The following is a 15,401-nucleotide window of genomic DNA, read 5'->3' as shown; positions in this document are numbered from 1 at the left end:
AATCCCAGCTGGCTTTTTGGTAGAAATCATAACAAGCTCCTAAAATAAATACAGAAATGCAAAAATCCAGAAGAGTCAAAACGGTCTTGAAAAGGGATAAAGTTAGAGGACTTGCACTTTCTGATTTCAGAGCTACAATAATTAATTACTACAAAGATTAAGAATTTGTGGTACTGGCATATAGATAGACATATATATTAATAAAAAAGAACTGAGAGTCCAGAAATAAACCATCACATTTATGGTCAAAAGATTTTCAAAGAGGGTGCCAGGACCATTCAATGGGGAAAGAATACCCTTCTCCACAAATGATGCTGAGACAACTGGATTAAGCAATGGTTACTTAGCTATGACACCAAAAGCACAAAGAACCAAAGAAAAAATAGGCAAACCAGACTTGGTCAAAATTAAGAATGTCTGTGCTTCAAAATATATGATTAAGAATATAAATGGTGACCCACAAAATATGAGAAAATATGCGCAAATCATACCTAATAGTGGACCTATATATAGACCATGTAAAGAATTCTTACAATAATAAAGACAAATACCCCAATAAACATTTTAACTGATCAAAAAACATATAAAAAAAGATGTTCAATATCATCAGCCATCAGGGAAATACAAACCAAAATCAGCAATGAGGTACCACTTGGCACCAACCAGGACAGCTTTGTCAAACAGGTGTACATGCAGAGGTAGACACCTTTGCAAAACATTCTGGCAGTTCCTCAAAACTTGTACAGCAGGAAGGCAGAATCAGTTAGGAAGTTACAGTACCCCAGGGCAAGTGCAAACCCATGAAAATCAGCACTGAAATGGATTAGAAAAGCCAATCCACTTTACCTGAGATTGCCACTCTGAAAGCAAGCACAATTGAGCTCCCCCTTAAAGCTGAATGTTGGGGGTGTCCAACATTCCAGTTTTTCCATTTCTGTCTAACCTGACTGGGAACTCAACAGAAGTCACATAATTTGGACTCCTGGAGGCACTAAAAATAAGGGAGAAGGGGAACAACATGTTGTAGAACCAGAGGGGCTATAGTGACACAGACAGCGGCCAGACTGGGAAGACTGGGAGAAGGTACTCAACTCCTAGCTTCTCTCTACAAAGGGAAGTAAAAGAGGGAGCATTTGGAAATCTGGATTGTTAGAAAACTGCTCAAGGGACTACTACCTGTTTGACCTGCTTGTGGGAGCTAACAGAGAGCTGGCTTCTTCAGATACCTGGGAGCTGCTGAGAATTAAAGACAGTGAGAAAGCTTGTTGCAATAGCAACAACTAATGTGCAGTACTGCAGAAAAACACAAGAGGAAGCAAGAGATTGCAAACCCCTGAAAAACAAATAGACAAACCTCTCTGATTAGGAAACTACACACATAAGCCCACAGAAGGGAAGCCCATACTCCAAAAAAGATTCCAGAGGTCCCCAGAATCTCTAGCCAAGATGACTGGTGTGCCTTCCCCTATATGAAGCCAGTCTGTAAAGACTCAGAAAAGTGGCTGTTTAATCAAATTCAAATGTATAAAACTTGGGGCAGGGGGATGGGGGTGGGAGGGATTATGAAATATACAAAGAAACAAGGAAACACATCCCAAAGAATCAAAATAAATCTCCAAAAACTAATCATAAAGTAACAGAGATCTATGAATTATCAAAGAATTCAAAACAGTTGTATTAAGGAAACTCAGTGATCTACACGAGAACACAGATATTTAAAAGAAATCATTGACAGTCAACAAAAAATAATAATAGTCAACAAAAAATAATAGAATTCTTTAAGACTAAACTACCATTTTATAGAAAAACCTGTAATCACTTTTTAGAATTCAGATGCATATCAAAATTATCTTGGAATTTCTTGAAGAATACAAATGCCCAGGTATTACTCTTTTCTCCAAAGCTCCAGATGTGTTTCTAAGGAGCAGTCATGTTTAAAAACAAGTACACTCTATGATGATTTTTACTTTTATCTAGTTTATTTTACTTCTTCTATTTCAAAATCAGTGCTACTATATTTCATTCAGCATGTTTTCCAATTTCTTTGTCCTTTTAAAAATTTTCTTTCTTAAGTCTTTATAAGCATAGTAGAAAAGCTTTTGTGTGGGTATATGCACATATATATATACAGTATGTATAACATATATTTTTGAAAAAATGAGTTATTGTCTAGCAAAAACATTTTATGACATTCATTCCATTTGTTTGACTTAATCTGAATGCGATATTTCTAACTTATATTCACTCAAAACTCTGATATAATTCCATGTATTTTGGCAGCTAAAAGTCTAGAAAGCTTATCATCTTAGTGATTTAAAAACATTTTTTGAATGAGGCTTGAAATTTCTAATCCAATTCCGAGAACTTAAATACTACCTTCTGTAAAAAACAAACAAAAACAGGAAATTAACATATGATACATTATTAACTAAACTACAGATTTTGTTCAAAATTTCACAAATTTTTATCCTAGTGTCCATTATTTGTTTTCTTTTCATACTTTACTCAAAACTCCATGCTGTATTCAACTACACTGAGCAGCTTCAGCTGCATGCAGCAAATTCTGGTAAACTCTCTGCATTTTTATTCTATTACTACAAATATTTTCTATTTCCTTGCTATGGCTTTTTAGATACACCCACTGTCTAAAAGTGGACAATTAATTTCCAAATACATGGGATTTTTAAAGTATCTTTGATATAAACTTCTCATTCTGACATTAACTGCTCATTTAAATGCTTTCTTCTCTGCAATCGCCCTTTGTGTTTTTCAGTCTTCTAACTTTATTGAAACTTTCAATGGCTAGGTCAAAGATCTTTGTTGGTAAATGTCACATTACACTTGAAAATATATGGGTTATTTTCAAATATCTTTTGCTACTGATCTCTAACATAATTCCACAGTGTTATCACTCTGTATAATTTCAACACCTTTCAGCTCGGTTCAGTCACTTTGGACTCTTTGCCACCCCATGGACTGCAGCATGCAAGGCTTCCCTGTCTATCATCAACTCCCAGAGCTTGAGCAAACTCATGTTTGAGTAAACTCATGTCCATCAAGTCAGTGATGTCATCCAGCCATCTCATCTTCTGTCGTCCCCTTCTACTCCCGCCTTCAATCTTTCCCAGCAACAGGGTCTTTTCCAAAGAGTCAGTTCTTTGCATCAGATGGCCAAAGTATTAGAGTTTCAGCTTCAGCATCAGCCCTTCCAATGAATATTCAGGACTGATTTCCTTTAGGATTGACTGGTTAGATCTCCTTGCAGTCCAAGGGACTCTCAAGAGTCTTCTCCAACACCACAGTTCAAAAGCATCAATTCTTCAGCCCTCAGCTTTCTTTATAGTTCAACTCTCACATCTATACATGACTACTGGAAAAATCAGAGCTTTGACTAGAGGGACCTTTGTTGTCAAAGTGATGCCTCTGCTTTTTAATATGCTGTCTAGGTTGGTCATAGCTTTTCTTCCAAGAAGCAAGCATCTTTCAATTTCATGGCTGCAGTCACCATCTGCAGTGATTTTGAAGTCCCCCAAAATAAAGTATCTCACTATTTCCATTGTTTCCCCATCTATCTGCCATGAAGTGATGGGACTGGATGCCATGATCTTAGTTTTCTGAATGTTGAATTTTAAGCCAGCTTTTTCACTCTCCTCTTTCACTTTCATCAAGAGACTCTTTAGTTCCTCTTCACTTCCTGCCATAAAGGTGGTGTCATCTGCATATCTGAGGTTATTAATATTTCTCCTGGTACTCTTGATTCCAGCTTGTGCTTCATCCAGCCTGGCATTTTGCACGATTTACTCTGCACAGAAGTTAAATAAGCAGGCTGACAATATACAGCCTTGACGTTCTCCTTTCCCGATTTGGAATCAGTCTGTTGTTCCATGTCCAGTTTTAATTGTTGCTTCCTGACCTGCATACAGATTTCTCAGGAGGCAGGTAAGGTGGTCTGGTATTCCCATCTCTTTAAGAATTTTCCACAGTTTTTTGTGATCCACACAGTCAAAGGCTTTGGCGTAGTCAATAAAGCAGAAGTAGATGTTTTTCTGGAACTCTCTTGCTTTTTTGATGATCTAACGGATGTTGGCAATTTGATCTCTGGTTCCTCTGCCTTTTCTAAATCCAGCCTGAACATCTGGAAGTTCACGGTTCACATACTGTTGAAGCCTGGCTTGGAGAATTTCAAGCATTACTTTGCTAGCGTGTGAGATGAGTGTGGATCCAGGATAGAACCCACATCTCTTGCTTCTCCTGCCTTGGCAGGAATACTCTTAACCTGTGAGTCAGCTGGGAAGCACCACGATCATCTCAATTGGTGCAGATAAGACTGAATTCAACACTTTCTCCTAATAGAAAACACTCAACAAACTAGGAACACAAAGAAATAATCTAAAAATAAAGGTTATATATGAAAATCCCACAGCTAACATGAGCGTCTATGGTGAAAAACTGAAAGATCAGGAAGAGGGCTAGGATGCCCATTCTTGCCAATTTAATACGACACTGGAAGTCCAAGCCAGAGCAATTTGACAAGAATTATAAACAATTATAAATAAAAGACATTCAAATTGGAAAGGAAAAAGTAAAATGATCTCAGTTCATAGATGCCATGACCTTATGTGTTCATGGATTCAAAGATTTAGCATTAACAAAACATCCATACTATACAATTGATCTTCAGATTTTTTGCAGAAATACAAAGAAGTCATCCTAAAATTCAAGCTAAAGATTCCACAAAAAAAGCTGTAAGAATAATGAATTCAGTAAAGCTGCAAGATAGAAAAATCAACATTTAAATCTCAATTGTGTTTCTGGGCTTCCCTGGTGGCTCAGTGGTAAAAAACCCTCCTGCCAATGCAGGAGACATGGGTTCGATCCGTGATCAAGAAAGATCCCACATGCCAAGGAGCAGCTAAGCCCGTGGTGCTATAACTACTGAGTCCAGGAGCCACAACTACTGAAGCCTGCTCAGCGCAGAGCCTGTGCTCAGCAACAAGGGAAGCCACCGCCATGAGAGCCCTGCACACGGCAACGAGCGAGTACAGCCCCCACCTGCCACAACGAGAGAAGAGCCCTCACGGCAATGAAGACCCAGCACAGTCAAAAATAAACATTTTTTAAAAAACATCAGATTGTGTGTTGACGTTTAGTAGAAATCAACACAATACCATAAAGCGATTATCCTTCAATTAAGAATAAATGAATTAAATAAATTAATTTTAAAAAATCAGTTTGTGTTTCTATACAATAACAATTCAAAAAGAAAATTAAGAAAACAATCTCACAATACGATAAAAAATATAACACTCACGAATAAACTTAAGCAAGGATGTGAAGAAGTTGAGTACTAAACACAAATAACTGAAGAGACAGCCTGTGTTCATGGATTCAAAGATTTAGCATTAACAAAACATCCATACTATACAATTGATCTTCAGATTTTTTGCAGAAACACAAAGAAGTCATCCTAAAATTCAACATGAAATCCCAAAGGACCCCAAATACTCAAAATACTCTTGACAAAGAACAAAGACTGATCATGCTGCTGCTGCTAAGTCGCTTCAGTCCTGTCTGACTCTGTGCAACCCCATAGACAGCAGCCCACCAGGCTCCGCTGTCCCTGGGATTCTCCAGGCAAGAACACTGGAGTGGGTTGCCATTTCCTTCTCCATACGTTGTTTTCAAAACATATTACACAACTACAGTAGTCAAAACAAACTTATATAAAGACAAACATATAGATCAACAGAACAGAGAGTACAGAAATAAACCCTTAAACATATGTCATATTATCTCTGAAAAAGGATTTCCAAAACTTTGGACACCTGATGCAAAGCCAACTCACTGGAAAAGACCCTGATCCTGGGAAAGATTGAAGGCAAAAGGAAGAGGGGGTGACAAAGAATAAGATGATTAGGTAGCATCACAAACTCAATGGACATGAATCTGAGCAAACTCTAGGAGCTGGTAGAGGACAGAAGAGCCTGGCATGCTAGGGTCCATGAGGTTGCAAAGAGTTGGCTACGACTCAGCGACTGAACAAGACTATGCATACAATGGGGAAAAGTACAGTATGCTTAATAAATGGTGCTGCATAATAATGCGCATATAGTCAAGATTGTAGTATACACTTTCAGCTTGTTCAGAAGGTAAATTCATGTGTTTTTTTTAATCATAATAAAGTGCTGATATAAATGCAAAACAAAAAAACTCATAGTACCACATATTATATGATTCTATTTATATGAAATGTATAGAACAAGCAAATCTACAGACATGGCCGAAATGAAGAAAGACTGATAAAGGTTGCAAGATTTCTTTCTAGGGTGATGCAAATGTTCCAAAATTAATCATGTTTATGGATGCGCAAGTCTCTGAGCATACTAAAAACCACTGAAGTACAAACTTTCAAAAGGTGAACTTTATGATATGTGAGTTATTTTTCAAAAAAGCTGTTAGAAAACAGAATCTATTATGGTAAACAATATGGAGAAATCTTTTAAGGAAAGTCAGTTTTATCCTCAATGCATAATACTTATATTTTGAAAAACTTATGCTGCTTTCCTTCTGCAACTAAGGTAGGATACCCTGGTATTTCAGATTTTTTAAAATTTATTCTCAAACTTCTTTCCAGAAGGGATGCAAGACATCTAAGTTCTTCAAATAAGTGCTACAAAACAGTCACATTTTTTCAAAAACATATCCCCTTTGTCTATGTAACATGAGAACCTTCCTTAAGCTGTAAGAGCTTAACATTCAATAAAATTGCTTTCTGTAAACTAACAACTAGATTTTAATATTACACTCAGAACCTGTCAAATACAGAATCCCCAAAAGTTCACAGATTTAAAAAGGTATGAAATGGGGAGTAGAAACAAAATGTTCTTGATACTTATTAAAAGCAAAAGAAAAAAAGAGCTTCTTGGTAAAATGTAATTTTTACCAAGTAAAAAGTATGTGGAAACCTGGTCATCAAAAATCAGACCCTTCTACATAAAGCCCTTTTTTCACTTCAAGTAATTAACCCTTCCCTCTCAATTTACACTTAGGTCTTCCGTGAAAACAGACCAAACTTGGGGGGGTATCATTATCATCACTTCATCTAGTCCCTTTCTTTCACAGTTAGGAATCCTTACCTGGTTCGGGGAGCTCAGGTTGAGGAGTCAAACTGGGAATTCCTGGCTCCTTTCCCATCTCCTCATTGCTGGCATTGGATTTATCACAAACATTCAACCGTGGCCCAGCTGAATCTAAGTGGTCGGCATGATTTGGATCTGTCAGTGCATCCTCTAGTTTGTTTGTCGAAACAGGAGGTCTCTGCTCTGGGAACTCGTCTTCCTTCTTTACAGGGTCAGCAGAAAGCAAGACCCCAAAGGCACCCTCAGAATTTTCTTTTTCCTTAAATCTGTTAGTGCGTTTACGAGGTTTACTGCGCCTTTGGTTTAAACGCTGCCATCGCTTTTTAGGCACTGCTTCATTTATACTATTGGGTTCATCATTCTCACTGTTCATTTCAGAGTCCAGCTCTGGGACTTTTCTGATTTCAAAAGAGGGGCCTTTTTCAGGAATTTTTTCAGGGTCAGACTGGTTGACTTTATTATCAAAACTAACACTGGAAAAATGGGCACCATCTTCACTTGTTAAATGGCCCATTAATTGAAGGGGTGGTTCTTTACCAGGGTCTTCTGCCTCACCTCGGGAGGAGCTGTTCTCTGAACCCCTACTTTCTCTGTCTCCCTGTAGTGCAGCCTCAAGAGTCACAGCTGGAAGCTCGTTCAGTTTTCTCCTGCGTTCTGTTTTTAAGGCTTTACGGTTCACTGTGTTCTTTCCCATCTGGGCTGAAAAACCATCTCGAAATTTGGATGGCTTTGATCGACCACAGTTGCGCCTAGTAACACAGTTCGAACGATTTTTGCCAGAAGCAGGGAGGTCTCTTTTATCAGACCCCAAGCCAGGCAGGGAAGTAGACAGCTCCCCAGACAGTGCAGAGTCGCCCCCACCAGGGCCAGGGTGGACTGGATCCTGAGCACCATCTCCACTTTTTTCTGAACTGTGATTGGAGCCTCCTGAAACCAAGACCTTAGGAGCTGACATAGGACTACTGGTAGAACAGTCCCCAAGACCAGGACTCCGATAAGAGACCAAGTTCTGAGCTGTCATTATTCGTTGCTCCTTGGTCTTACTATCATGCATATCTTTCAACATCATTAGTAATGTACTGAATTTGTAGTCTGGCTCAATAGGTATGTGATTCTGACCAGAGGCAGAAGAAAAAAGTAATGGTTTCGATGGCTTTGATGTTCCGGAGTCACTGACATCTTCACTTAAGGATCTGTAAGAGAGTTCCTTCAACTCTGACAGAACATGTTTCACCACTGCTGTTTCTATGTCACTCGAATCCCTGGTTTTCTCATGCATGTTGCTCAGTAGTTTCAGTCCATCCACTTTCCCGCTTTTGGAAATGCTGGCCAAAGGAGAGCTTTTGTTATCAGAAGAGCAGCATTTTAAACTGTAGTCCTCATTTGCAACTGGAGGTTCTACTATAACTGGGTTTTCTTTATGTTTGCACTTGATACTTCGGATTTTGGGCTGTTTGCTTTTAGAATGTAACAGAGCTTGATTTTTAGCCCCACCTTTGATTATTGAGTTCTCGCTGGAAATGCTTGATGATGTGTTGAATTTTGGAGAAAAACCATCATTTCTAAAATCTGGTTGGGGTTTTCTGACAAGAGTTGACACTTTAAGATCAGAGAGATTAATCTGAGATGTCTCAGTTCCAGGCTCTGTTGTCTTGCTACAATCCATTAGGTGGTCCGTATGTGAGTTAGGAATCAGAGACTTCTGCTTTGCTTTTACCTTAGTGTTTGTGGCAGGATACCTAGAATATTTTATCTTTTCATTTTTCTGCACAGGTAACAGGTTCTCTGGTCTATCAAAAGCATCTGTAATTTCAAGGACACTGTTATCAGACTCTGAACTATGATCTACAGGATCCAGATCACTGCTTCCATCATCAGAAGTGGTACAAATACTAATGGAATCACTTCGTTTTTCTTCATCACCTGCTCCAATATAGCAGAGCTGTACTTTCGAACTACACACCAGACCTCGCTGGAGTTTCTTCTTCTCCCCAGAACGTTTAGAGATCAAGGCACCCTCAGACAAGCCCAGTAAAGAGTCACAATTTGAAGTCTCAAATTCTTTCTTTGCAGTGTTTTTTGCACAAGAAGAAAACAGGAAACTTCCTGGGGCAGTGCTGGGCCCTGTGAGGCTGTTCGCTATCCGGGAAAGTTCATTCGATGCCTGCTTATCAGACACATCCCCAGAAATAAAGTTTAAGCCAAGGTTTTCTGGAATTTTCCCCCTCCGTTCTTCCTTATGTGTTTCAAATTGCATGTGCCCCTTTTTCATACTAGTCCTTTTTGGATTATCAGAGCTCTTTCTGGCTCGAGACTTAGCACAAGGTTTTTCCTTCTCATCTGCAGAATGTTCAGAGTCAAAAGCCAGAGATTTCAAGCAGCCATTAAGCAACAGGTCATGTTCTGATTCAGGATCATTTGTACAGTCCTCAAATGGCATATCCTCCTCACTGTCCAACTTCATTGAACTGGTGACACATTTTCGGTTCTTCGACCCTTTGGGAATATCATACTGCTCAGCAAGACCAACACTGGCTTCCCATTTACTCAAAATCTTCTGAGGAACCTTAAATGTAAAGAAAAAAAATTATTACTCATCCAAGAAATAGAAGAGGAAACAGGGAAATGATCACTGAACACCTCTCAAACCAGAAGCTTTTCAAGCCTTGTTACATTTCTTTGAGGCTCTTTTATGGGACTGTCAGGCTGTTAACTCCCACAGCCCAGTCAGACCTTAGCTAATGGGGATTCCGCAACACTTCTTCTATCACTAAGATCTATCACTGGAGAAAGACTGATCTTGGAAACCCTCCACTCTCCTTGCCAGTAAAAGCACAAAAAAGTAGCCAATAAATTAGACAACGATATTACATTACTAATCAACATTATATTACTAAGTCAAGGAATAACCAGATGATTCCTACTTACTCCGCCAATCATAAAGATTTCCTTCCTGAATTATGAAGGCCAGGCATTTGCTCAGTTGCATAAAACAGAAAACAAAAGGCTAAAGAAGATGAATGTGGAAAAACCAGGACAGGAAATGAGTTAAGTCAGATCTGCCCTAGAAGACCTGAAATTTGGAACTCAGGTTATCACCAGGCCCTTGACTAATCAAGAATTTTCTATATGTTTTACATACAATTTGGATTATAACCAAACAGTGTCCTGGGCTTAATCATGTAGTCCAAAGACACCAATACACTCTGGATAGCTTAACAATTTACATATGCTCTTTTCTTGAATCCTCATAGCATAAGCTGGAGAAGGGAATGGCTACCCACTCCCGTATTCTTGCCTGAAGAATCCCAGGGACAGAGGAGCCTGGTGAGCTGCCGTCTATGGGGTTGCACAGAGTCAGACATGACTGAAACGACTTAGCAGCAGCAGCAGCAGCAGCATAGCATAAGGACATTGAGGTTCTGTGAAATGTATCTAATTTTCGAGACTTTTATTTCCCTCCCTGGCTTCATACCATAGATGTTAGTCAAGGTTCTAACCATCATTTAGTGTCTACAAGTACTTTAATACTTGTGAGAGATGTTCTGCTGACCATGTAACAATTCAGGCCACTATATAGGTAACCTCTTCTTATAACACAATATACAGATCATCTGATTTACTTCAGACACAAACACACAGCCATTAATCATCTAACTATGGTCATACTAAATCAATTTTCCAGAACCTGAAAGCCCAAAAAAACTCTTTTGAAAGGGGGCTTGTTTAATACACATACTTAAAGGTTTGACACAAAAACTTTGATATCTCCCTACCGCCAACTACCCAAAGTATTAGAAAGGATGCAGTTAGCCTCTTGGATCCTAACAGTAGCACACATTAGTTGTTTCAAAGCATGAATATTGTGACATACAAAGTATTTATTTCTAATCCTCACAAGAGTTCAACAAGGTACATATTATTACCTTAGTTTTAGAGACGAAGAAACTCCAGTTGGAAATAGCAGGGACTGCATACTGACTCAAAACTATCCAAATTATTGTTTTTATATAATAGTCTAAAAGTAGGAAATACAAATCTAAAAGAAACTATTTCCCCTCTTAGAATGGACTATAAAGGAGTATCAAAAGAAATAGCTAAAACACAACATCAAGCAAATGAAACAAAAACATCATGTTCCTTATTAAAACATAACGAGGTTTGAAACTATAATCTTAAGCATTGACAATCACACACGAAAACCAAAATGACAAAACAAGAATGTTCAAAGCCTTACATTTGTCACTTTTAAGAGAAATAATTAATCTAGAGAGGGAGAAGAGCATTTCATTTTGATGATCATTTTCTGCCTAAATTAGATAGACCCAAACATGACTGGTCGTGCCATTTTGTACTATCACATGTAAGTGACATGGCAAAGGTAAGCTGAAATCACTTCTCAAAAAATTGAGTAGAAATATTTGGAAGGTTAGCCTTATCTTATCCCTGCAAAAAAAAAAGCTTCCTGACAATTTTCTCACCAACTTATATTCCAGACAGTATAATATTTCTTCCTTTGATCCCATAACCCAGGGGTCCCCAACCCCCAGACTGACACTGGTCCATGACCTGTTAGGACCTGGGCCACACAGCAGAAAGGGAGCGACGTGAGTCAGTCCCCATGGCTAACATAAACCACCTGAGCTCTGCCTCCCATCAATCAGCAGCGGCATTAGATTCTCATAGGAGTGAGAACTCTACTGTGAACTGCGTGTTCCTTATGAGAGTCATCCCCAAACCATACCCTCTTCCTTGGTTCGTGGAAAAATTATGTTCCATAAAACTGGTCCCAGAAAGGTTGGGGATTCCTCCCTCCCTAGCCCTAAGAAGACAGTATGAGACGCTTAAAAAAAAAAAATACCTTATGCCTATATCCCTTCTCTTTCTGCTTCCCTCTTCTCCTAAGGACAGGTAGCTCTTCAAATTGATGTCTGCCTTCGAACATAACGATTGCTTTTCCAGCCACCCAGGCTCTCTCAGAAGGATCTCCAAAAGCCTCCACGTAGTACTGTCGATAGGGCCTGCGGTTAGAAACTAGATAAAAACAAAAACCACAATGTCATTACTTTAAAAAGAAAAAAAAAAAAAAAAAGACTATACCTTCAGGGATCATTTCTATAGTTCGTTACTAGAGAAGTTTCTCTGATCGTGTAGAGCACCCAACTGCCATATGACCCAGCAATCCCACTCCTGGGCACACACACCGAGGAAACCAGATCTGAAAGAGACACGTGCACCCCAATGTTCATCGCAGCACTGTTTATAATAGCCAGGACATGGAAGCAACCTAGATGCCCATCAGCAGACGAATGGATAAGGAAGCTGTGGTACATATACACCATGGAATATTACTCAGACATTAAAAAGAATTCATTTGAATCAGTTCTAATGAGATGGATGAAACTGGAGCCCATCATACAGAGTGAAGTAAGCCAAAAAGATCAAGACCAATACAGTATACTAACACACATATATATGGAATTTAAAAAGATGGTAACGATAACCCCATATGCAAAACAGAAAAAGAGACACAGATGTACAGAACAGACTTTTAGACTCTGTGGGAGAAGGCGAGGGTAGGATGTTCTGAGAGAATAGCATTGAAACAAGTATACTATCAAGGGTGAAACAGATCACCAGCCCAGGTTGGATGCATGAGATAAGTGCTCAGGGCTGGTGCACTGGGAAGACCCAGAGGGATGGGATGGAGAGGGAGGTGGGAGGGGGTATCGGGATGGGGAGCACATGTAAATCCATGGCTGATTCATGTGAATGTTTGGCAAAAACCACTACAATATTGTAAAGTAATTAGCTTCCAACTAATAAAAATAAATGGAAAAAAAATTTTTTTTTAATCCCACAAAAAAAGAAAAAAAAGACTACTCATCATCAAGAGAACAGCAACATGTCACTTAAAAGTAACACAAAAAACAACAAGCTAAAAACCTACAGAAAAAGAAACTTTATGGTAGGTCAGATAGAAAGTAAAATTTCAATTTATGTGACAAGAAAATGGCTAAGATGTTAATGAAACAATATAATGTTTTGCTCTGGTGATACCCTATCTATTCCAAACCAGAAGTTTCATACCCTCATTACCAGAAATCACAAAAGGCATATAATAAGTTGCAGTACTGTAAAAATGACAATTACCAAGAACCAATCACTAAACAAACTTATAAAATATTATGCTAAAATTTAAGAAGGAAGAAATGTTTCAACATTATTCCACATATGATGTGCTAACACTTATGGCACAGCTACTCTGGACAAGCTGCTTTTCATGTATTCTTCACAATGAACTCTAAAAAATAAGTGGTATAACCTCCATTTTACAGACAATAATAAATTCACCAACTTCAGAGAGAACAAATTCAGAATGAAACACTGGATTTGCAGAGAAAGTGGGACTTGATAATTCAAACTACGGAAATTTTTTATAAGAAAGAAAAAAAAAAATCAACCAAAAAAATAAAAAATTAAAAAAATTTTTAAAATAAAAAAGGGAATAAAAAACTAAATAAATAATAACTATTATTAAATAAATAACTAACTTAATAAATAAGTAATAAATTAAAAACTGCCAGAAAAAAAAAAATCCAGTTATTCTACAGTTTCTTGGCTGTCCAAAGTTATATGCATGCAATTATCAAAAATCAATACAAATCTCATCCAGAAAAGATTATAATCTAATTTACATAATGTATGTACTTCTATACACTTATTTTCTTAGCATTTTTCACACCAGTTAAAAAAAAAAGGGGGGGGGGGTGGTCACAAAAGAAATACAGCCAGGGCTACATAGGTAAAATGATTTGTCTCTATTTAAAAAAAGAAAATCATTTTATATAAAAATTCACTTTAACTCACACTGAATTACAACCTGGTTAAATTTTGTTTTATTGTACATTTTAAAAACAAGTTCTGTTAAAAAAAAAAAAAACAAACACAAAAAAAATGCTGAACTCCTTAGTCTCTACCTAGTAAACACTTCAATAGAAACCACCTATAAAGGAAGATTAAATGTTCACATACACACACACACAAATTCTTAAAGTCAATTTGAAAAGTAAGTCATTCTCCCAAAAACAAGTAAATTCAGTTACTACAAACTGAACACTTATGATGTGCCCCACACAGGGAACTGAAAGCACTCACTACGCAGAGAACAGCATACAGAGGCAACGACACTCACCATTACAGACAACGGCAAGAACTCACTGCCTGACAGGCACGAAACACACAGTACAAAGAGATGATGGTAAAACAGCATGCTAACTGATGTAACAGGAACTTTTTTTTTAAATCTTTGAGTGCACTGCATACACTCAAATTCATCATTTGATGGCATGTATTAGCAATGGCGTTTTTTAACATTAAGGTATAATTAGTTTCAGGTATAAAACATGATTTGATATTTATATCAACCCATCACATTTTTTCTTGTGATAAGAACTTTTAAGACCTACTCTCTTAGCAAATTTCAAATATACAATGCAGTATCAACTACAGTTGCCATGCTGTATATTACATCCACGTGACTTATTTCCTTTATAACTATTTCTTTGATGCCCTTTTCACCCATTTTGCCATTCCTGCCCACCCCACCCCCGGCCTCTGACAGCAAGCAATCTAGTCTCAGGATCTATGAACTTAGTTTCATTTTCTGGATTTTGGTTTTTTAGATTCCACATATAAGGGAGTTCATACAGTATTTATGTTTCTCTGACGTACTTCACTTAATATAATGCCTGCCAGAACTTCTATGCTGTCACAAATGGAAAAGGTGCTTTCTTTGGAATGGTTGAATGATATTCAACTGTGTATACCACATTTTCTTTATCTGTTCATCTACTGATGGACACTTAGGTTGTTAATATTCTTTTGTAAAGTGAAAAGCATTCATTGGAGGACAATTGGGACACCTGAGTAGAAACTTTTAAAGGGAGAGAATTGAGGGAAGAATTCCTATAAGAGGGCCCAGAACCCTCAAAGACATAAATGAATAGAACAAATGAAACAGCTAGAAACAATAAGTAGTTCAGAACACTAAATCATAAAGTTGAAGGAAAGGGAAACTACCTGAAGAGCCTGGATGCCATGTTAAGAGCCTGACCGTTATCCTATTGGCACTGAACTGCATTTAAACGGTGGAACTACAGGTTCAGTTTTGTATCATAGAAAGATAAATCTCTTTGACCAATGAACATTACATTTAAGAGGAAACAAAAAAAGGAGACACAGGAGACCAGAAATTACCAC

The 15,401-nt window shown here is 37.9% G+C and overlaps 1 protein-coding gene and 1 pseudogene across 8 annotated transcripts in view; one reads left to right on the top strand and one right to left on the bottom strand.

The window, feature by feature from the left end:
• The window catches only part of NSD1 (nuclear receptor binding SET domain protein 1), a 145,255-nt gene that overhangs the window by 63,567 nt on the left and 66,287 nt on the right, over positions 1–15,401 (bottom strand). For all 8 annotated transcript variants that reach the window (XM_061151007.1, XM_061151009.1, XM_061151006.1 and 5 more), the window contains 2 exons: positions 12,001–12,173; positions 7,137–9,705 (listed from right to left, as the gene is read on the bottom strand). In XM_061151007.1, coding sequence (XP_061006990.1) covers positions 7,137–9,705; positions 12,001–12,173 — 2,742 coding nt within the window. The remainder of the gene's footprint in view (positions 1–7,136; positions 9,706–12,000; positions 12,174–15,401) is intronic.
• LOC133063063 (small nucleolar RNA U3) lies at positions 12,230–12,319 on the top strand (annotated as a pseudogene).

This window comes from Dama dama, chromosome 9 (genome assembly GCF_033118175.1).
Source record: "Dama dama isolate Ldn47 chromosome 9, ASM3311817v1, whole genome shotgun sequence".
NCBI lineage: Eukaryota > Metazoa > Chordata > Mammalia > Artiodactyla > Cervidae > Dama > Dama dama.
Note: the sequence above shows the minus strand (reverse complement) of the source record. Positions and strands in the feature narration are given on the sequence as shown.